Here is a 24,388-nt window from a genome sequence, read left to right as displayed (position 1 = left end):
AAGGGCTGGAAGGTAACTGTTCTCAAGCTTCTGCTGGTGAGATTCCCATAGGTTTCCAAACTTTAGATACAGAAACAGAGTGGCATTCCTGCTGTGTTCTATCTTCTCTCCATCCCTCCGGCTCTCAAATAGCACAGCAAAAATGTAGCTCACGAAAATGAATCAACTATTCGTGGGAACCCGCAGCTTACATCTTAATTGGAAGTAATGCTGGATCACAATCTGCGCTATGCTACTGCAGATCTCCAGTACTCATCACAGTTTTAAGGAATTATAATTGCCACAAGATTTAATTATACTTGGGGCATTTCTGTTGATTTAGCTGTTCAAACAATATAGAAGGCAAAAAAAGTTCTCCATAACCCAATCACAAGCTTGAAATTCTGAAGAGACACACTCAATGAATTACACATTTTAGGAAATGATCCTTGAGAAAGCAATGCTAGGGACATTTCAGGCAGTCCAAGGTGCTGACATTATGGCATCATCAATTACATTACTGTGCCTGTATTAGAATGCAACATCAGGTACCATCATAATAATACACTTACAACTGAGAGAAAAGGAACATTTGTTTAAAAATGTAGTACTTACAGAATGTAGGTTATGACACCAATACTCCTGAAACACAAGAAAGAAGTGCTTTTATGTTTCTGCAAATGGTTTAAAAAAGCACACCCAAAAGTTCTGCTTATCATATAGTTTGTCTTCACTTACCACATATCAGCCTCTAGACCAAGAGGTTCATAGTTTACTATTTCTGGAGCTTTGAAATAAAAAAAATTAAAAAAGTTAATTTCACAAGTTCTAAAATATTGCAGGTTATGATCAACAGGATTTTTTTTCCCCCATTTTAAGTTTACATAGATTCTCACTGCTGCCACTTCCCATTTCCTCCTTTGGCTGGCAGGGTGGAACTATCCTACATCAATTAATAGCATTCTCATCAGTTGACAAGGTGCATTTGGGTTCCTCATCTCTCCCTCTGCCTTTTCCCTACGAGTGAAATTTCCCCTTTGATGGCGCTGCCCTCACAACTGTTTCAAGGTCGAGCCCCGTGAACTGTTTTATTGTGCAGCTGCACCGGTTGCATCACCATTATTTCTTACTTTATGTCCTCTGAATTTCTTTTTTAGATCAACATCTTTGAGTTTGGTTTTGGTACTCAGAACCAAAGTTTGCTAAATATTAATTGCCTTTATGCAGATAGTGCTTAATAACAGTACAAGGAGATTATAAACCAACTACAACAAAAATCACAAATTTACCATTTGGACCTTGGACATTACTGATGAACAATCCTAATAATTTTAACTCAGGAAATCAATTCAATCATTTGACTTTACATGCCAAAGAAAAGCAATTTTACATGTCAAAAGAAAAGTAGAACACACAATCGGAGATCAATATGTGCACAAGTATTAGATTAAAAACTCAAAATTACAGAAATTTAAGGGGTGAAAGGTTATTGGGGGTAGGTGGGAATGTGGAATTGAGGTTACAATCAGACCAGTCATGATCTTGTTGAATGGCGGAGCAGGCTCGAGGGGCCGAGTTGCCTACTCCTGCTCATAACTCATATGTATGTACATGTAAACATGACAACAAATACAGAAATGTACTAATTTAAAAATGCCTTTTGGAAACATATACACTTCTGTGATAAACAAAATCAGTTTTTTTAATTAGCTTGGGAGGAAAATATGAAATATCTCTTTCCAAATTTCTTCTCTCCTTTCCTGAAGATTTTGAATATAGTATTACGTAGTATTTACATAACCATCAGCCTCAAGAAAACGAACATCATGGGACAGGACGCCAGAAATGCTCCATCCATCAATACTGGCGACCACGCTCTGGAAGTGGTTCAAGAGTTCACCTACCTAGGCTCAACGATCACCAGTAACCTGTCTCTAGATGCAGAAATCAACAAGCGCATGGGAAAGGCTTCCACTGCTATGTCCAGACTGGCCAAGAGAGTGTGGGAAAATGGAGCACTGACACGGAACACAAAAGTCCGAGTGTATCAGGCCTGTGTCCTCAGTACCTTGCTCTACGGCAGCGAGACCTGGACAACATATGTCAGCCAAGAGCGACGTCTCAATTCATTCCATCTTCGCTGCCTCCGGAGAATACTTGGCATCAGGTGGCAGGACCGTATCTCCAACACAGAAGTCCTGGGGCGGCCAACATCCCCAGCTTATACACACTAGTGAGTCAGCGGCGCTTGAGATGGCTTGGCCATGTGAGCCGCATGGAAGATGGCAGGATCCCCAAAGACACATTGTACAGCGAGCTCGCCACTGGTATCAGACCCACCGGCCATCCATGTCTCCGCTTTAAAGACGTCTGCAAACGCGACATGAAGTCCTGCGACATTGATCACAAGTCGTGGGAGTCAGTTGCCAGCGTTCGCCAGAGCTAGCGGGCAGCCATAAAGGTGGGGCTAAAGTGTGGCGAGTCGAAGAGACTTAGCAGTTGGCAGGAAAAAAGAGAGGCGCAAGGGGAGAGCCAACTGTGTAACAGCCCCGACAAACAAATTTTTCTGCAGCACCTGTGGAAGAGCCTGTCACTCGAGAATTGGCCTTTATAGACACTCCAGGCGCTGCTCCACACACTACTGACCACCTCCAGGTGCTTACCCATTGTCTCTCGAGATAAGGAGGCCAAAGAATAACAGCACAGAAATAGGCCATTCAGCCCAACTGGTCCATGCTCCACATGAGCCTCCTCTCATCCTTCTTTATCTAACTCCATCAATATATACTTACATTCCTTGCCCACTTGTGTGGTTATCTAGCTTCCCCAAAATGCATCTACGCTAGTCGTCTCAACTGCCCCTTGTGGTAGCAAGTTCCACATTCCAACCATTCCCTGGGTAACAAAGCTTCCCCTGATCTCCCTACTGGATTTATTAGTGATCATATTTCTGGCCCTAGTTCTGGAATTCTGAAATTTACAGGCCTCTGAATGGTGGGAACAGAGGTGGGGGCGGAGATGCTGGTAAAATAGTGGGAAGCCACATCAGGACGGCACCCTGACGCAGCTCCAATGCCGGGGAAGCTTCCCAGCCGCAGGCAGAAAGCGGGCCAGCATGCAGATCGGTGGCCCGCTCCATGAAGGCAGGGAGCTGGCATTTTGTCGACGGCGGGGCAGGCCACCAGCTTCATGGATGCAGTCTCCCTGTGGCAGCTAGGGAGGCTATTGGAGTCAGAGGCTCCTCCACACAAAGAAGGGGCAGTGGACCCAACGATCCCCACAGAGGTGATTCCCCTCTGATCAGCAGAGCCATCCAAAATTTTAAATAACACTTACCTCTCTGGGGGCTCCTAGCTGCCTTAGCAGTACCCATCGGTAATGGGCCAGCAGTATTAGGAGCCTGCCCGCCATTCTTAGACGGGTGTGACCAGAGATGGCCAATTAGGAGGCCATCGCAGGTAAAATTGCCGAGCCAGTCCCGTCCCATTTGGTCCTGATGTCGGGGTCCCAAAGTCCGTGACAAAATTCAACCCCTGGTCTTCCCAGCGTGGAAATATCTGCTCTACATTTACCCTATCAAAATCTTAAAGGCCGCTATATGATCAACCCCCGTCTTCTCTTTTCTAAAGAGAGCCCCAATCAAATAGTTATAACCTCTCAGTTCTGGTATCATTCTAGTAAAATATTTTTTGCACCCTCTCCAGCGTCTCTGTATCCTTTTTAAATATGGAGACCAGAACTGTTCACAGTACTCCAAGTATGGCCCTACCAAGATTCTATACAAGTTTAACATAACTTTTCTACTTTTTTATTCTATTCCTCTAGAAATGAACCGCAGTAACTTGTGTATTTCTACTCCCAGATCTCTGTTCCCCAATTCATTCCAACACTTATTTTCAATTGAATATGTGGCCACCTTATTTTTCTGACCAAAATGTACCATCTCACACGACCCAACAATTGGTTGTCATTAGTTGTTGAGTCTAGACAGCAAGTTAAAGCAGGCTAGTCAACCATGGAAACTTTCTCCCCTCCTTACCTGTATATTTCCCCTCTCCCTAGCTCAGCAGCATGGAGACCAAATAACATTACACAGATCAAGGAACAAACCGGAGACTTTTCTGGATAGCACATCTACCAACTGAGCTATTAGGGAAGTGGCTCACATAATTTATTTGAATTTGCAATATTCCACATTAGAAATGCAGAAATGGTAACAAAAGGATATAAAATTTATACCAACTTTTTATTATAATCCAAAAAGCCAGATGGTGAAGTATAGAGCTGGAGTCAATTTTCACACTCTGATATGTATTTACAGAGTTACACATTACAAGCATACACCTCCTAAACCAATATTTGACAGTTTCAGTCTGTGCTTATGTATAGGGATTCAAGTGAATCACCAGTTAATGCCCATCACTTGCATACAATTAAACACAATTAACACTCTGTACAATATAAAAGGATAATTAACCCTCAAGAGATTAAGGCTTTTCAAAAAAAAATGCTCGCATATTGTTGCTTTATAACTTGTGCGTTAGATGTTCCAAAACTCTCAACAATCTTTTATAGAGGTTAAATCTGACTCCAAACCTAAACAACTACTGCCTGAAGCAACCAGGGGAAGAAATAGTAAAAAGTCATTGCTCCCTTCCTTTGTTTTCCTCTTTCTGCTCCATACCTCAATAGATTAACTCCATTTAAGGAAGAGCTACAAGTCATTAGATGCAGACTGTAAGTATATTGTATTCCTCCTCTACTCTCAGCCCACATCATCTGCCTAGAATCTTGCATGTACGATAGCAAACTGCTCTCAAGTCTTGACCACTGCCATTTTGAACAATCTGCTACAAGTCTTTCTCAGTCTCCTAATCCTAGGCAAATGAATGGCTTTCAGCAATGTTATGAGGACATCAACCCTTAACTCTACAGTTTATGGCACTTCATATTAAAGGTTTTGATATGATATGGGAAACAACTTCTAAACAGAAACTTCTTATGCTCACATTTGCCTCCAAATCAAAATACAATACAAACTTGAAGTCACCATATAAGGCAGAATGGAGAGAAGTATGCATATATAGCCTGACAACTATCCTCCAACAGAAAGCATAGGTGGTTTACAATAATATCCTACTGATGGTCGACAAATTTTACCCATATCTGAGTGATAAATGTTGGAAGGGCTCTGGTTATGTCCCTGCATTCTGGGTAGCAGTCTGAGGGCAGAGCCCCACCCCTTTCAATGCAAGGTTTAGTGCAACTCTCACTACTAGTTGCAAAGAGATGCATTTCCCCAAGGTGCAGGCAATACACTCTGCCAGAAGGTGCATGCTGTGTATTTCTAGTACTTTCTGTTTTTATTAACCCTAAATCCACTCCTGGAAACCTGCATACCTCACACTGACCAATGCAATTCACACAGGTCAGAAGAGGTCCACAAGCAAACAAGTCCTATCCAGTGTCATGCCTTTCATAATGTAGGGATTGTTATCATCCTGACCCTGTTGAACCTCAGGTACTAATCTGAGGCTAAATTATTCTGATCCCCAATCAGCAGGTTGCTCTCAGTGCGTGCACAACTGTGCCATCAACCTCACTGCAGCATGTATTCTTCCTGCAAATACTGTGTAGGAAAACTATACAGCAATTCCACAAAATAAATATACATTTACCTCAAAGAATTTTTTAAAAATCATTTGACAAACAGTGAAAAGTCAGCATTAAAAATTACAAATAACTAAGCTGATTTCAGATAAGTCTTGAAAGATACCTACCCACAAACTCTGCAGTTCCAAAGATGTTTTTAAATTCATTCCCAAAATCTATTTCATGAGCCAAACCAAAGTCAATGAGCTTAATCCGAGGTTTGGGTGACTTTTTATCTAGCAACATAATGTTTTCAGGCTGCAGGAAAGAAAAGGTTGTGGAAGGAATTTGAATATTAACTTGTTTCCATTAATGAAACAAAACACAAACTGCATAAAAGAACTATTTAAAAAATGCATCATGAAAGCTTGGTATTCTACATAAAAGTAAATTATTTCAAAGTCTAACACTATTCAAATATGAACCGAAAACAAAAATAAATTGATTATAGTTCTCAATTGACCAATGCTGCTTTTAAAAAATGTCTACTTTGCTACAAGATACATTTTTTTTTTAACAACTCTGAGAAGCAACACAGTTGCTATAGTCATTCGATTATAAAATCCATCTGTTTGATTAACGCGTGTAAAGGACACACTGAATTCTTTCTTGCAGATTTTTCCACTGACCTCCCCTGCACTAAACATGATAACTACTGCTGGGTTATGGCTCTAGTGGCATAAGCAGAAGTTCGCCATTACCTCACTCGATCCACTACCCTCACACACAATATCAAGCAATTTAAGTAGGGCAAGACGGTGGTGTAGTGGTAATGTCACTGAACTAGTAATCCAGAGACCTGGGCTAATTGCCCTGGTGACATGGGTTCAAATGCCACCATGGCAGCTGGTGGAATTTAAATTGAATTAATAAATTCAATTAATTAACAAAAAAACCTGGAATTGAAAACTATAAAACTATCAATTGTCATAAAAACCCATCTGGTTCACTAATGTCCTTTAGGGAAGGCAATCTGCCATCCTTACCTGATCTGGCCTACATGTGACTCCAGGCTCTCATCATTGTGATGGACTCTTAACTGCCCTCTGAAATGGCCTAGCAAGCCAATCAACTATGTGGGGAGGGAGACATCACAGCACTGCATCCATATAATGCACTTTCAGCATGGGTCACTGGGCAGCAAGAGAGCCACCCCCTCTCTAGCTCAGTAATACCAAACCAAACTGTGATGCCACTGCTGCTCTGACAAACACTGGGTAAACCTGGACCTCCCAAGTATTGAGTGGCTCAGTCCCATTCTTAAACAATACTCTTTTTGTAAAAATATAGCACAGGATCAAAACGACTTGATGAAAAGTTACAACCTGACATTAACCTTTCAGATCTTTATTAACCAAATAGGAACATAGTGACAGTAAGCAGCCATTCAGCCCTTTAAGCCTGTTTTGTCATTCAATTAAATCATGGCTGATCTGCACTATGCACATATCTATTAAGAGTATTTTCTTTTTTTATTTTTGTGTTTTGATGGAGCTTAACTTTGGGGCTTTCCACTGAATACATATTTAAAGAGCTATCCAAAAAGTAAAATGCGTTATATGCATACAGACCTTTGATAAAGAATATCTGGTAGCTGCAAGAGAATTGCTCATTTTAGTCCTTTAGATAGTTACTGCATATATAGTTTTTTGGGCGACACAGCTGGCTGGTATTTTCACTTCCAGTACAAGCCTTTTTTTTTTAAATTCAAAAGCAGTGGCAGATTACAGATTTTTTTTTTTTTTACAACCATGATTGGAACTCAATTCTTTTGCTTTTAATAATTTTCTATTCAGCAATGGCAACATTCAATTTTCAGAACAGTAGGTTACATATAGTTATATTATTACCAATTAAATTTAATTCTCATATGGATAAACCGACCATTTCTTTACTTCCTTCCCTCCCTCGTAATTTGTACAGTACAAAATAAAGCAGAAGCGGTAAAACACTCATTTTTACTTCCTGGATATCTGATGACAGAATGCATCATGTGACTTGTGGAAAAACAAACATTTCCAGAGCTATAGTTCTCTATTGATTTAGGTGATTTGGCTGCAGTTCAAAACACAAACGAACCTGCACAATATCCTTTTACACACACATTAGTCTTATAATGCACATGTTCTATTCCCCAGTAATCTAACTGAAAACACATACAATAATGCCTATTGCTCAATCATTTGCCATTATATTCTTGCAACTATGCTATTTCTACATCGCGCCTGGTTTTCTGATGTCACAAATTGACAGATAACCGAAACAAATATATTGCGACAAACTGAACAACCATAAAAAATATACCTTTCAAAAAAATGGGACAAGTGGAATTATCACGTTTTACAAGACTGTCCAAACCACAACTGAATTCCAATTTGCTTATACATAGATTTTTTAAAAAAAATGTAAAGAATTAAATAAAATGTAAAACAGTTGAAACTTTCATGTCGTTGCACTTGTGCTGAGAGGCATTTGGGCTGTGTTCAGCAGGGCCAGGGTTTGGGCGGCAGGTTCAGGTGGATGTTAGTGCCGAGAGTTAGGGAGGAATGTGGGTGCTGGGGTGTATGGGCAGTGAGACGGGGTTAATTTACAAAAGAAAAATACAACTTTTAGCTTACACATAAAAGGCAGGTGGGTGCACGAAGGGTTGTGAAAGACCAGGCCATCGCTACACCATTTTGTTCTTGCAGGTTTTATTCCACTTTATACCCTACAGCACATAATAATCCACTCAACTCAGAATATTTAACATTTAAAGCAACACAGCTTTCCACAGTCTGAATGTTGGGTGGGAAAGGGCATGACAGCTGAATTTCTATTTTGCGACAGCGTGATTGGGTCAGTTTTTTTTTTGATAGCGTGGAACATAACTGAAGTTGAGGAGAAAGGTCAATATCTCTTTTGAACTTTGATGCCTAAATCTGAATGCAATACTCCAGAGGGGGTCTGACCTAGGGGCTGTACAACAGAACCACGATTTCCTCCGTTTTGCATTCCAAACATCCTTCAGATAGTTGCATTTTGTACCTGTGCATTAACTTTTAGTAAAGTGTCATGCAAGGAGTTTGAAAACCAGAAGGCAAAGAAATTGACAGGTTCAAACCACAGGTGCTAAACTCGACTTTTCTCCTGAGTTACTGGCAGCATCACCTAATGGCTTTAAGCATATTTGACTGGAAAGATATTACGCAAGTAAACAATTTTCACACTTTGCCCATAGTAATTCCACTGATCCAACATTGAACAGGTCAATCATTCAAGGGTCAAATAAATTTGTTTGTTTGTTCCAAACTATTAAAAGAAAATAAAAGCAAAATACTGTGGATGCTGGAAATCTGAAATAAAAACAAGAAATGCTGGAACCACTCGGCAGGTCTGGCAGCATCTTCCAAAGGGTCACTGACCCGAAACGTTAACTCTGCTTCTCTTTTCACAGATGCTGCCAGACCTGCTGAGTGGTTCCAGCATTTCTTGTTTTTATTAAAAGAAAATGACCTAATCAGATTTCATACTGACCAATTAAAAAGTTGCTAACCACTCGAAGTGCAGAATTACACACATTGTTACATTTTGAAAAGTCTTCCTGCTTCTCTTGGGCTTTATGCATTCCTGCTGGCGTTATTGGAATTCTAGGTTTTTGTCACAAGGGTTATAATTTAAAGGCCATGAGGTAATGATAAATCTTATATATAAAATCTTAAGACCACAGTTAGAGCACCGTGCACAGTAATGGGTTCCACGCTATAGGAAGGATAGAGACTTTAGAGAAGGTAAAATATAGATTTACTAAGGTGCTGACATGAAAAATTGGAGCTTTTTCTTATTAGAATGATGCAGAATACAAGGCAATTGAATTGTACAGAATAGATAGAAGCTGACTTAAGGTACAGAATTTTTTGAGAGCTTTGAGGAAATGGCTTTCCATGTAAAGCAGGCAGGTACAAATTGTAATTATTTAAACTTTATCTTGGAATCGAGAATGAAGGGCAACAGATACAGGATTAAATGTAAGGGATTTAAAACAGAGAGCAAGAAAATCTTCTTTACAAAGAAAATTGTCAGTCTATAGAATTCACTTTCAGAGTTCATGCCCAAGGCAAAACAATGTCAATATTCAAGATTAGACTGGATAGGTGGATGCAGGTAAATGGAATAAAGAGAAATGGGAACAGGGTGGGTAAATATGTTTAGTACTATTTTCTTACATGGAGGGTAAACACCAACATGGACTGTTGGGATGAACATAACGACTGTCATCTGTGAGAAATGAAATCTGATTCTAATTTTCCTACTTGCTTTTGAGATTGCATTATTCAACTGACATTCCCAAGCCATTGTCAAACGCAGAGTAAAATTCCTAATATACTCCCTCAACACTGAAAAAGGATACATTGTTGCACCAGCGGAACTTTTATATTCATTTCCCATGCTGGTGACTGCAATTCTAAATTATGGGCAGATTCGTCCTGTGGGCCTAAACCCATTAAAAACCAAGTTAAGACTGCCTTAAACTTATTCTGCTTCGATTACTTACAGCCAGCAAGAGAAATGACTTTCATTCCATTAGTTTGTGCTAGATTTGAGATCGGAGGTGAAAGCTTACCCAAGTCAAAAACAGAAAATGCTGGAAATACTCAGCAGGTAAGGCGGCATCTGTGGAGAGAGAGAGAAAGAGACTTAATATTTCAGTTCTGATGAAATGTCATCGACCTGAAACATTAATTCTGTTTTTCTCTCCACAGATGCTGCCTGACCTGCTGAGTATTTCCAGCTTTTATTTTTGTTTCAGATTTCCAGCATCCGCAGTATTTTGCTTTTGTATGCTTGCCATCTCTGGCATTATCTTCCTTTATTTTAAAATCACATTTCTATTAAATCAGCTAATGGGCAGAGCCTGGAGAAGGGGGTGAATGGGGAAGAGGCTAGGGTAAAATTCAAACATTCCTGATGTTTACGGCTGAATGGAGAAAACTATCGATAGAAAATTTTTTATAATATATTCATCCACCTTCTGCAGCTGATAAAACATTTGTTCTGTGGAATTTATCTCTCGCTTACACGGAAAACCATTCCATGAAAACTCTAGCAGAAAATCCTTTACCTTAAGTCAGACTACAAAAGGAATTTGACACTCAGTTATTTTCTTTTTTTTTTGGAATTCTCAAGTTTTATGTTCTTCATTTGAGGCCTTTAACCGCAATTTAAATATGTTCCTAGAAAAGAATTTAGCCTACCCCTAATTTGAACTGAAATGCTTTCAATTCTATTAATATCAAAGAACAAAGAACAAAGAACAGTACAGCACAGGAATAGGCCATTCGGCCCTCCAAGCCTGCGCCGATCTTGATGCCTGTCTAAACGAAAACCTTCTGCACTTCCGGGGACCGTATCCCTCTACTCCCATCCTATTCATGTATTTGTCAAGATGCCTCTTAAACCTCCAGACCAGGCAACATCTTGGTAAACCTCTTCTGTACCCTCTCCAAAGCCTCCACGTCCTTCTGGTAGTGTGGTGACCATAATTGCACGCAATATTCTAAGTGTCGCCTAATTAAAATTCTGTACAGCTGCAGCATGACTTGCCAATTTTTATACTCTATGCCCCGATCGATGAAGGCAAGCATGCCGTATGCCTTCTTGACTACCTTACCCACCTGCGTTGCCACTTCCAGTGACCTGTGGACCTGTACGTCCAGATCTCTCTGCCCGTCAATACTCCTAAGGGTTCTGCCATTTACTGTATACTTCCCACCTGTACTAGACCTTCCAAAATGCATTACCTCACATTTGTCCGGATTAAACTCCATCTGCCATTTCTCCGCCCAAGTCTCCAGCCGATCTATATCCTGCTGTATCCTCTGACAATCCTCATCACTATCCGCAACTCCATCAACCTTTGTGTCGTCCGTAAACTTACTAATCAGACCAGCTACATTTTCCTCCAAATCATTTATATATACTACAAACAGCAAAGGTCCCAGCATTGATCCCTGCGGAACACCACTAGTCACATCCCTCCAAACAAAAATGCATTTTAAAAATCAAAAACTGTATTTAACCACAATCTTCCATTCTTCTTTAGAAATAAGTAAAATAGGGGTTAATTGGGAAAGCACACCCTCATATCTCACAGGTCTCCGTAATAGTCCATCCAGTACACCCAGTTAGCCAATTAATTTGTCCATCTCACCATGTGCCATTTGAAAGTATGGAAACGTCAACCTACAGTAATGTGCAACTGCAGCTATCTGCACTGAGAGCTGCAAGAAGAAAAGACTAAGACAAGGCCATGAACCACTCGCTTTCATAGGTTTTAAAATGGAAAGAGCTGAGAAAATCTTTTTTAAAAGAAAAGTATAATTTTGAAGTTTTTGGCAATAGAAATTCTAGATCAACAATTTTACTACAGAGATTTAACAATTAAGTTTCTGACAATGATTTTACATGGCCTGACTAATATATCTCAACATCATTGAAATAGCTATTTTGCGATTTGAGCATGACCAAACAATTTATATACTATACACAGGCACAGTGCATAAAATGAATATATTTTGCTTATCCTATACTAAGCAGCTATAAAAAAATTCACCAACTTCACATTGGTTTTACCTTAAGATCGAAATGGGCAATGCACTTGGAATGGAGATAGTGGACACCATTGAGAATCTGTTTCAGAAATTCTGTGGCCTCCTCTTCTGTCAAGGACTCTTTTTCAGCGAGAAAATCGAACAGCTCTCCTCCAGATACGCTGCAGTTTATTGAGGAGAAATAACTGATGGGATTGTTTCCAACATACTTAAACAATTTGCTCAAATATAAATCAATTTTAAGGTCATTCAAATTAAATGCCCGATCTAAAAACATGGAGTTAACACTAACTGCCATTTGCCATGGATGATGCTGGAAGATTTGATGTCACAGTCAATATGGTGGCATTCACTTCATGTCATTTGACCTTTTGGAATTTTGGTAAGTGGCTTTTGCTTGTCTAGTTAAAATATTTCAATTGCACAACCTATTTTTAAAATCTCAACTGCACAAAAGTTCTTAATAGCCTGAAGTCACCTCACGGCATTTAGCTTTATTTACAATACCTATACATATACTCCTGGCTTATCTCCCACTTTCTACTCTCCGTAAACTTGAGATAATCCAAAACTCTGCTGCCCATGTACTAACTCGCGCCAAGTCCCATTACCCTATCACCCAAGTGCTCGCTGACCTACATTGGCTGCCAGTCAAGCAACATCTTGATTTTAAAATTCTCATTTCTGTTTTCATATCCATCCATGGCCTCGCCCCTCCCCATCTCTGCAATTTTCTCCAGCCCCACAACGCTCCAAGATATCTGTGCGCCTCTAACTCTAGCCTCTTGGACATCCCTGATTTTAATCGCTACACCATTGGTAGCCACACCTTCAGTCGCCTATGCCCCAAGCTTTGGAAAATCCTCCCGACACCTCTCCGCCTCACTTTCCTCCTTTAAGATCCCTTAAAACCTACCTCTTTGACCAAGCTTTTGGTCATCTGACCCAATATCTCCTTTTGTAGCTTGGTGTCATACGTTGTTTTATAATGCTCCTGTAAAGCGCCTTGAGTTGTTTTATTACATGCTATATAAATATAAGTTGTTGTTGTAATAGATATACTTGCTTTATCTGAGAAAACTGAATAAAAGTATGCCTGGGCAGTGTGCATAAGCTAAAGAAATTATTCATATATTTATAACAAAGTGTCTCTGTGGCATTGTTCCCAAATACCAATTAGCAGCAGAACCAGACTGGGTGGAGGGGGGTGGGGGCTAGGACATAACTGAAATTACTTCCAAGATAGTGCCAAATGGAAAATGCTCCGTCAGGGAAGAAAATACCCAGTGGAGTTCCAAAGGGATTGGTTCTGGAACTTCCATTTCCAGTGTCTGTGGCTTATACGGAACGACGTGTCTGTAGTAACTTAATATAAATTTAATGACATAATGCTCAAGTATTTTCATTGGGCAAAAAGACCAAGGAGAGAAATGCTTCAAGTCTGCAAAATAATTCAAAGTTGGTTTGATATCAACTGGCACCTCTAAAAAGCAGGATCTGAACCTGTTGAGGTGGGATTGAAGGTTGTTAAACACACTGTCTGATGCCTGATCTGAGTATTTCCAGCACTTTCTGTTTTTATTTCAATTTCCAACATCTGCAGTATTTTGCTTTTACTGATTGATGGAATTCTGTTTTCTCACTGAATTTTCTTAGGTTCTTAAGGAAAACGTTGAAATCTTTCTCTTTTGACAGTTTTGATTAATTGCAATTTTACCTTAATATTTGCTTCTTACAACAGCTTGATTTCTAGGGGAAGATTAGGCCATCAGTCTAGATTTTGCTCTGTTTATCTATTCATGACGGGAACTAGTACAGCACTCCCAAGTGTTCAATGTCATGTTAAAAAAAAAGCCTCATAAGGTACCAAATTTACTAAGAACTGCTACTCTGAGCTTATGTTTTGAAGCAGGTCCTATGAATTAAGTAATGTCTCTATTTATTTAGATTTGCTGTTTTTGTTCTCATGTCTTATTATTGATGCAAAATTATCTAGTTCTCTTGAATGATTTATGCAATTAAGTCGCATTGATAAACTGCTCCACTGAAACACTGATCAATGTGGTTGGACATTTAGATTTCCTTTTGGTCGTTTGTACAATTCTCTAGGAGAAAAGGATGTCAATCCAGAAATGGAAAACAAAATTGCTTCTGAATTTGTAATGTGCTCTGGTGAGTTCATTTCCTCCTAATTAATTCCAAATGTATATCAGTACTCTGCAAACTTTATATCGGTTGGTAGAGAAAGGAGCACTTTGCAGTACTGAATAAAAGCAAGGGAATAGCAGAGGGCATCTCTATGACATTGAATGTCAAACAAGATTCCACTTTCATTGTGATTAAATAGAAAAATCAAGTTCTCTGTTAAGGAAATAGATTTTATTTCAGATGTTCATAATCCATTTCCTTTTATTGAATCAACAAAAGTTTGAAAAAGGAAACTGGAGTAGGCAGATGCTCACTTACTCACAATACAGACATATACTATTAGACATTGTTGATTCATTTTGTGTTTTAAAGATCATTTCATCTACAATGGTTTCTCAGGGAGGTTTTGCACATCTACCACTAACAGACGATGTACTGGGAACAGTGCATTTGGAATGTTTATGGGTGGCTTACAAAGTGATCTTAAGCCACATGAAAAACCACTGTACTATTTGAAATATCACAATTGATTTACTTAATGTACATTATAGAAATGTGCATCACATGTAGTGTGACCAATGCTTCAACTTTACTGACCCTCGTTCTCTTGCAGTAAAGTAACAGGTTACCTCATTACACACCCAGGTTCTGCCATCATCTATGCATTTCACATCAATTAGCTCAGATGAATTATGATCCACAATGCTCACAACATCACATGGAAAACAAACCGGTCCACTCAAATGTGCAAATGTACTGAAAAAATCATGTTTCAATGAGGGATAAGCAAATTAAATACACAAACATTTACTTACAGTTCAAGAATAAGGATCACATCAGTTTTATTCTCATAAACATCACGCAGAGTTATGATATTTGGGTGCTGTATCTCCTTTAAGATGTTGACTTCTCTCTCGATGTCTTCACGGCTGACTCCACGGCGGCTTGACTTTGAGCGGCGCTTTTTGATAAATTTTGCTGCGTACCCCATCCCAGAGCTTTTCTCTGTGCATTTTTTCACTATTGCAAATTGCCCGCTGTAAATAAAAGATAGAGCTATACCCGTCATGCCAAAATACCACAGGAAGAACTACACACACTATAGAGCAAACACATTAGTTGGCAAAAAAAATGAAGACAGTGAATAATGAAATTGCTGCACAAGCAGAAATAAGTTTTTATTTGTGAGATGGTCTGATTTTTGGTTCACTCAGTTTCTTCCCTGCCTTCCTGCAGGTCCTTACTCTGCCAATTGAAACTTAACACATATCTACAACAGGATATAAACTTCAGTACAAAAATAAATAACTCTTTCTTTAAAACCCCATTTATTGAGTAGTAAATGGCCGAGATAGGTTATTTTTAAACACTCATACATTGACGTTGAACCAGGACCTGATATTACAGCAATAAAGCTACTTAAGTATATTTGAATATGTGGAAGCAGCTTTAACCCTATAAAATATGTATAAAAAGCCATTTTTTTTTTTTAAAAAGCCTCATCGCCCCTTTATATTCTCTCTATAAAGCTAGAAAAGCAAAGTTCAAATAAATAATATATTCTACCCCTTCAGTGATCTTATTTCCTCCTCTTCTCAGGTTCCGCCACTCATTTTTAAGGTGAAACAATTTTTATAAAAACTGGAGGCTCATTTTAAAACATATCATGTGCCAGAATTATGCCACAACCAGTTAATACACTCCTGGAGGATGAGCTTTCTCATCCACAGTGCTAGGAACACAACTGCACTCATGTGCAATGCAGGACGGGTTAAAATATATTTTTTTAAAAATCAAAGCTTTGTAGTGATTGCAGATTTCTAATGGGATAAAAACAAAAAAGCAAAATACTGCAGGTGCTGTAAATCAAACAAAAACAGAGAATGCCTGAAAAGCAGCAGTTTGACATTTTGGATAGTCAAAACTGAAAGATATTACTGATAAACTCACTTAAAAAGGGATAGACCAAAAGGTAAGTAAGTAGGAAAGGGGGAAATAAACAAACACACAGGAAACGAAATAGAATGACTTGTAAAGTGCTTAGGTCAAAAATAGGAGATGGCTAAATGGCTGAAGTAATAAGAGCATGACAGTAGGAAGTATTATGTTACAAATAAAAGATATATACAAGATGTAGAACATGCAAATGGCTCAAAGAGGTGGGGAATAGGCACATAAAAGATCAACATGATAAGCTGGCAAAGTGGAAAAAGTGCCAGCTGCCCAAGGACAATGGAATTACTAGACCCAAAAAAGACCAATATATAGCTTTCCTTCTACCATTCTGGTAGTCACATGATACAAGGATATTGGAATTCTCCATTCATCATTTCAGTCAATCTTTATCAATTGGTCTATAACAGACCCAGAAATGACATGAGGAAACCTCTAGTAGTGGAGAGCTTTGGGAATCATAGGTCCAAGTTCACCCTTTCCCTCCCAAGCATGCTGCACTACCACATATCATGCCCCAAGTTACTCATATGCGAAGTAAATCTATCTAATTTGCATTTGAATGAATCAGTACGAACTGTCTCCCTAGGGAGTCTGTTCCACTGAAATCTTGTTGCTGTAGATCAGTTTTGAATTTATCCCCTTCGAGCACAGGCAGTGTCTTCTGATTCTACTACTCTGAACAAGGTGAAATAACTCATCATCGAGGCTGGTAGGAAAAAAAAAGCAAGTCGACATCAAGGGTGCAGACCACCTCACCAATGTGGTGCTCCAACCTGAGTATCCCCACCCCAAGTATTCTCTCCTCCCCCATCCCCAGAAATGCTGCCACATCCATCCCACATTGTCAATACTTCTCTAAACTTGTTAGCAAAATTAAAGCCCACGAGATGCATGGCAGCATGGATACAAAATTGGCTAAGGGACAGAAAGAAGTAACAGTGAACAATTGTTTAACAGATAGATAGGAATGAGAGAATCCTGGGAAGTCTCCACTTGAGATTCTGTTACCAACTAACAAGGGCTAAATTAAACAACATTATCAATTGTAAGTTAAAGATTTTATTCTGTAATTTGTTGCATGTTGAACAATGAACCTTGAATATAACTATGCTTTTAATCCCATTGTGAAATGCTCTGGGTAGACATGGCTGGAAAATAGGGTAGTGTAGACTGAGGTACTGGGTCTTCCTTGATTGAATTAAAAGGGCAGACATCAGCAGAATTCTTGGCAGGATAAGACAGCAGCCTCTTCGGGAGACCCTAGACTAATGAAATTACTGGAATTCCATAGACTGAGATAAGAGACAATGGGATGTTTGATGTTTTCTGTCTCAGACAAACTGGTTAATTACCAAGGACACCAGACATCGTATGAGCAAGGCACTGCAGAGACAATGACCTGGCCTGGCCTAGTTGGAGCATTGGACAGGTTCCATTGAGAAAAATATAACAAAGGGACCATCATTATCAACAACATGTATTTATGTAGCATCTATAATGTAATAAAACCTCCCAAGGCACTTTACAAAGGCAACATAAAACAAAATATGACACCGAGCTACATAAGAAAATATTGGGGCAAATGACCAAAAGCTTGGTCAAGAGGAGGTTTTAAGGAATGTCTTAAGGAGAAAAGTGAGGTAGAGACATGGAGAGGTTTAGGGAGAGAATTCCAGAGCTTCTGCAGCTGAAAGCACAGCCATCAATGGTAGTGAGATTAAAATTGGGGATGCTCAAGAGGCCGGAATTAGAGGAGTGCAGATATCTTGGAGTGTTGTAGTGCTGGAGGAGATTACAGAGAGGGAGGGACAAGGCCATGGAGGGATTTGAAAGCAAGGATGAGAATTTTAGTATCGAAGCTTTGTTTAACCAGGTGACAGTGTAGGGCATAAAGAGTATAGACGCATTTGGCCAAGGGCTTGGGACCATCCAACAGACAGAGCTAAGGAGGAATGGCTGGCGGAGGACCCACACGTGTAACACCGATGAACAAAGGAGCCTGGGACACAGACCGATGGGGCTGCTCACATGGATTTCTTAAATGGAGAGAGATTGGGAAGTGTTGATGACCAAAAGGGACCTGGGTGTCCTTGTTCATGAGTCACTAAAAGCTAGCATGCAGGTGCAGCAAGCAATTAGGAAGGCAAATGGTGTGTTGGCCTTCATCGCAAGGGGTTTTAAGTGCAGGAATAATGTCTTGCTGCAATTGTATAAAGCCTTGGGGAGACTGCACCTCGAATATTATATACAGTTTTGGTCTCATCAAAGGAAGGATATACTTGCCATACAGGCTTGCACGGAGGTTCACCAGACTAATTCCTAGATTGGCGGGATTGTCTTATAAGGAGAGATTGAGGAAACTGGGCCTATTCTCTCTATAGTGTCGAAGAATAAGAGGTGATCTCAAAGAAATCAATAAAATTCTTACAGGGTGTGACAGGGTGGATGTGGATAGGATTTTTCCCCTGGCTGGTGAGTCTAGAACCAGGGGATATAGTCTCAGAATAAGGGGCAGGCCATTTAAGACCGAGATAAGGAAGAATTTCTTCACTTAGAGGGTGGCGAATCCAAAGAGGATCAAAGCGAATCTTTCCCAGAGGGCTGTGTAAGATCAATCACTGAGCAAGTACAAGACAGAAATTGATGGATATTTGGATACAAATGACATCAAGGGATATGGGGATAGCATGGGAAAGTGGGCATTGAGGTAGATGATCAGCCATGATCTAACTAAATGGCCTACTCCTATGTTCCTTTGGAGATTGCTATTTCCACCCAGGGCATAATAGGTAATATATCTCATGATAGTGCCTATTAACTACTGCTCAGACACTGTAATGTGCCAAGTCTTACTTATATTGAACAAAAAAAAAAATCACTAATATGGGTCATGTCGAATCATTCAGAACTTGAGTGAAAGGGTTAAATGGACTTAAGGAGGGATATACTTGCATTGGCAGCAATTCAGAGAAGATTCAGTCGGTTGATTCCTGGGATGAAAGCATTGTCTTATGAGGAAAGGTAGAGCAGGTTGGGCCTATACTCATTGGAGTTTAGAAGAATGAGAGGCGACCTTATTGAAAGAAATAAAGATTCTGAGGGGGCTTGGCAGAGTAGATGCGGAGAGAATGTTTTCCCTCGTGGGGGAAATCTAGAACGAGTAGCCAGAATTTCAAAATCAGGGGTCTCCCAGTTCAGTTGGAGATGAAGAGGAATTTCTTCTCTCAGAGGGTCATTAATCTTTGGAATTCTCTTCCCCAGGGAGCAGTGGAGGCTGGGTCATTGAATATATTCAAGGCCGAGTTAGACAGATTTTCGATCTACAGCAGAGTCAAGGGTTATGGGGGGCAGGCAGGAAAGCGGGGTTAAGGTCACAGATCAGCCATGAACTTACTGAAAGGTGAAGTAGGCTTGAGGGGCCGAATGGCCTTCTTCAGCTCCTATTTCTTATGATTGTTTCTCTATTAATGAAGCTGAGTACAAAAGCAAGGAAGTCATGCTAAACCTTTATAAAAAGGTTGGGCGGGCATCAGTTGGAGTCCTGTGTTCAAATCTGGGCACACTTTAGGAAGGATGTCAAAGCCTTGAAGAGGGTGCAGAGGAGGTTTATTAGAATGGTACCAGGGATGAGGGATTTCAGTTATGTGGAGAGACTGGAGAAGCTGAGGTTGTTCTCTTCAGAGTAGAAAAGGTTAAGAGGAGATTTGATAGAGGTGTTCAAAATCATGAATGGTTTTGATAGAGTAAATAAGGAGAAATTGTTTCTAGTGGCAGAAAGGCCGGTAACCAGAGGTCACAGATTTAAGATTAATTGACAAAAGAGCCAGAGGTGTCATACACACACAGAGTTGTGATCTGGAATGCACTGCCTGAAAGGGTAATGAAAGCAAATTCAATTGTAACATTCAAAAGTGAATTGGATAAATAGCTGAAGGAAACATAAATTGGAGACAGAGCATTGGAATGGGATTAATGGATAACTCCACCAATGAACCAACACACATGAAAGTCTGAATGTTCTCTTTCTGTACTATTTCAATCTATGATTTCCACCAAACGGCAAGTGGAAGCCATCATTTAGATTTGGAATTATTAAAGCCAATATTAAGTACAAAGGACTACAAAGTGCCTAATAGAAAGACAAGGTCCTGTTCCTTGCCCTTATGTTGAGCTTCACTGGGACAGTGTAGAGGGACAAAACAGAGGATCGAGAACGGACGTGGCAAGCAGAAGGGAGCTTAGATTCGTACTTGTGGGCAAAACAGAAATGTTTTGCAAAGTGATCACCTAATCTGCGTGTAGTCATCCTGATTTGGAGGCGACTACACAGTCAGGAGTGAATGTCTTATATTAGGTTGGAGAAAGTAACATGTAAATTGCTGTTTAACTCAGAAGACACATGTTGGGGGCCATGAACAGTGGTATGTGAAGGGGTAAATGTGCAGGTATTGCATCTCCTGTGCTTGTGTGGGACAATATCAAGAGGAAGGAGAGGAGATGGTAGGGCAGGTGCTGTAAGAGTGAACCAGGATATCAAAGAATGGATAGTCCCTTTGGAAAGAGGAAAGGAGAGGTTAGGGGAAGTTGTGTTTGGTGGTAGGATCGTGTTGGAGGAGACAGATGATAGAGGGTAAGTTACATAGGAATACTGAGAGGGTTGGGTACAGTAATAACTCGCCTGGCTGATAAATTGGATACATATTATCTACTCTACATGCACCGTTGAAAATTAAAAAATGCACGTGATAAGCAATGAATGCATAACATAGATTGGTAAATTAAATATAAAAGCAGTTTAGTGGAACTATTTAAATCCTTATTCTGTGGATTGTACACAAGTCTGATTCACATTAGAAGTCTAATAGGGCAGTCAATACTATGGTAATAAAAGCAAAATACTGCAGATGCTATAAATCTGAAATAAAAACAAAGTGCTGAAAATACACAGCAGATCTGGCAGCATCTGTGGAGAGAGAAACAGGGTTAACATTTCAGGTTTGTGACCTTTAATCAGAAGCCCATCAATATTATGGACTATGTATACCATCCATAATGGTTCTGAACTTGTACCACGGGAATGGGTCTCGGTTTAATCAACAGAATACCCAGGCAGAATTTAATTTGATTGATGAGTTTGTGTTAAAGCACTATAAATACACAAATCATGTTAACAAGGGGCCCGGTTCTCTCCCTTACTGACTGCAGTCGCTAGCCATATTTTATTACTGGTTGCAATCCATGCTTAGTTTTATATGGAGCCTTTGCACTATCAGCCTGTCAAAACACTTGTATTACTTAATGGAGGTTTAATATTTCAATGAGATTCCTGGAACAAGTCAGTAAAAATATCACCCTCAGGAACCTGCTGAGCGACTGAATACTGATTAAGCCCATTAGCCATTTCGGCAATCATCTAAGTGGCTGTGGTGATCAGTGACGTTGATTCAGCAAACTTAATCTCACCATTAATTTTAACAGGGGGCAGAGCTACAACAATTAGCTGTTCAATTTTTTTCAGCAAGGGTCTCTGGAGCAGCATGAAAGTCCCAGCAAATTATGGTGTGGTAATATAATGGCATAAGTCACTCGCCATAATTTGCTGGAATTTCTGCACCATAATGCATGTGGTAATTTTCAGAAATTCAGGCCCATAGTGTGAACAAATAATTTAAAAGAAAACAAACCTATTTTGTAGCCCGTGTATAATGGCATAGGTATAACCAAGTCACTATTTGACTGGTCATTTTACGTATAACATTGGGTATTCACCAATCAATGAGATGTTTTGGATGTCTATTCCTTCATATTTGGGAAGAAAATGCTGACTTTCAAAAAAAGAAACCAAAGTTACCTAACAAAGACAATGCATTTCATTAAAAACTGTTTGGTGAAATGTTTACAGCTTGCAAGAATGGTGTTTGCCTCAGAAATATCTAATCTTATCAAATGAGAAGAAAATGGGAAATTAAAGCAGAAAGTAATGGAAATGCACACCTGAATAGAGGAGAGACTCTTTCAGGTAGAGACCCAATGGCAGAAGCTTTAAGGGTCTTCACCTGTGATGTTAATGTGCCTTCATTTATCTGTGAATTGAGACAGTTTTCTGAACTGTAGGCTTGTAAATTAAAAAGTAAAGATCCTCCAATGATGCCTGACTGTTTGAACAGAACAGAAACAGAAGTGGCAGAAAGACAGACTTGCAACTGAAACACCGTAACACACATTCCCTCTCTAATACAGAGAAACATTTCCCACTTCACCTCCACTGCACCAGAGATCACTCCATTGCAGAAATAATCACAACACATTAAGCAATCCATCAATCATTGCTTCCTCCCTAAGGTGGCAAGTAATAATGTCACCTAGGTGCAGATTTTCTTAAGACAAATTGGGTATAGGGGCTCATTGGATTCAGAGTCAGAAAGAATTATGACGACATTGTACTGATCAAATGATGAAATCAATTTTGCAGTAAGGCAAGAAAAACATACAGATGTATTAGAAAGAAGTTCAGAGAAGAGTGACCAGGATGATTACAGCCTTGGAGAACTAAATTATGAATAAGAAAAAGACTCCAGCAACAACAAAAAAATCACTACAGAAAAAACTGTGTGGGAGAAGGAAGAGAGAGAAGGGATACAAAATACAGGACATGGAAATAAACAAACTATTTTGGATAATGAGCAAAGGATCATAGTATATAAATTCAGAATTTAAAATAAGGTTAGTGATAAGAAATCCCTCCCTCCCCTGCAATTGGACATCAGGTCCAGAATCTAAACAGTTAATAATTAGCTTCCAAGATGATATTAATTCCTCCACAAAGTTTTCTTTTCCTAAAAGCATCAATTCAATTTATAATACAAACCTATTAATAGATGTAAAATAACACTTTGTACTCTGGGATAAATTTGCCCAAGTCCAGCTATCTGCCAGACCAGAGATAGCTTTGTACAACCAGGCTCTGTCACAAATATTCATACTAAGGGAATAAGTTGGGAAAATGGAGTTGAGGTACAGGATAAGCCATAATCTTACTGAATGGCAGAGCAGGCTCGAGGGGCCGTATGTCCTACTTCTGCTCCTATTTCGTAGGTTCTTACATACTCTGTGAAGAGTTCTGGCTGATGCATCAGTTGAAGGAATTTTGATTAAAGCAAAATATTCAGATCATGAAGATGCCTCCCTCAGCCACTGACCTATCAATTTTACAGTAATCAATTTAAATACATCCCAAGCCAGAGCAGATTTGGCTGCAAGAGTAGCGAGGAATTAAGGAGACATTGGCAAATCACTGGAGCATCATTGGTTAGGTTTAGAACTTAGTAACTGATTGTAGAGTGTAAGAATTAATAAGCTTTCTTCCTGTATAATATTACAGAAGCCAGAGTGTTTCACTCCTTCCTTCTACAGTACATGCAAACTTCTCAACAGCTTGGCTCATTTGGTAGCTTCTCTCCAAGACTTGAGTATACGATCTGGGCTATCACCAATATATTACTGAGGTAGGACTGTGCGATTGGAGGTGCCATCTTTTGGTCCTTTCCTCTCAACCCCACACTGCCCCAAACATTTTGCTTCATTAGGAGAGGCAATATAAATTAAATGGTACAACTTTAAAGGGGGTGCAGAAACAGAGAGATCCAGTGGCGGAGTACACAATACTTAAGGCGTAGGACAAGTTGAAAAGGCCGTTAAAAAGGGAAATGGGATTCTTAGCTTTATATAAAAAAGAGGCATAGGAGGTTTTGCTAAATTTTTATAAAACACTGGTTAGGCCCCAGTTGGAGTACTGTGGACAATTCTGGACACCACACTTTAGGAAGGTCGTCAAGCCCTTAGAGGGGCTGCAGAGGAGATTTACTAGAATGGTACCAAAGGATGAAAGCTTTCAGTTACATGGAGAGACTACAGAAACTGGGCTTGGTTGCCTTAGAGTGGAGGTGGTCAAGGGGAAATCTGATAGAGGTGTTCAAAGTCAAGAGAGGCTTTGATGCAGTAAATAAGGAGAAACTGTTTATAGTGGAAGGGTGAGTAATCAGAGGACACAGATTTAAGAGGCA

At 39.6% G+C, this 24,388-nt stretch overlaps 1 protein-coding gene across 3 annotated transcripts in view; it reads right to left on the bottom strand.

Moving 5' to 3' along the window:
- dapk1 (death-associated protein kinase 1) overlaps positions 1-24,388 on the bottom strand; it is a 209,595-nt gene that overhangs the window by 96,306 nt on the left and 88,901 nt on the right. For all 3 annotated transcript variants that reach the window (XM_068030069.1, XM_068030070.1, XM_068030071.1), the window contains 5 exons: positions 15,185-15,406; positions 12,244-12,382; positions 5,760-5,889; positions 718-766; positions 595-621 (listed from right to left, as the gene is read on the bottom strand). In XM_068030069.1, coding sequence (XP_067886170.1) covers positions 595-621; positions 718-766; positions 5,760-5,889; positions 12,244-12,382; positions 15,185-15,406 — 567 coding nt within the window. The remainder of the gene's footprint in view (positions 1-594; positions 622-717; positions 767-5,759; positions 5,890-12,243; positions 12,383-15,184; positions 15,407-24,388) is intronic.

Source organism: Heterodontus francisci, chromosome 4, assembly GCF_036365525.1.
Source record: "Heterodontus francisci isolate sHetFra1 chromosome 4, sHetFra1.hap1, whole genome shotgun sequence".
NCBI classification, from domain to species: domain Eukaryota; kingdom Metazoa; phylum Chordata; class Chondrichthyes; order Heterodontiformes; family Heterodontidae; genus Heterodontus; species Heterodontus francisci.
This window is presented reverse-complemented; position numbering and strand designations above follow the sequence as displayed.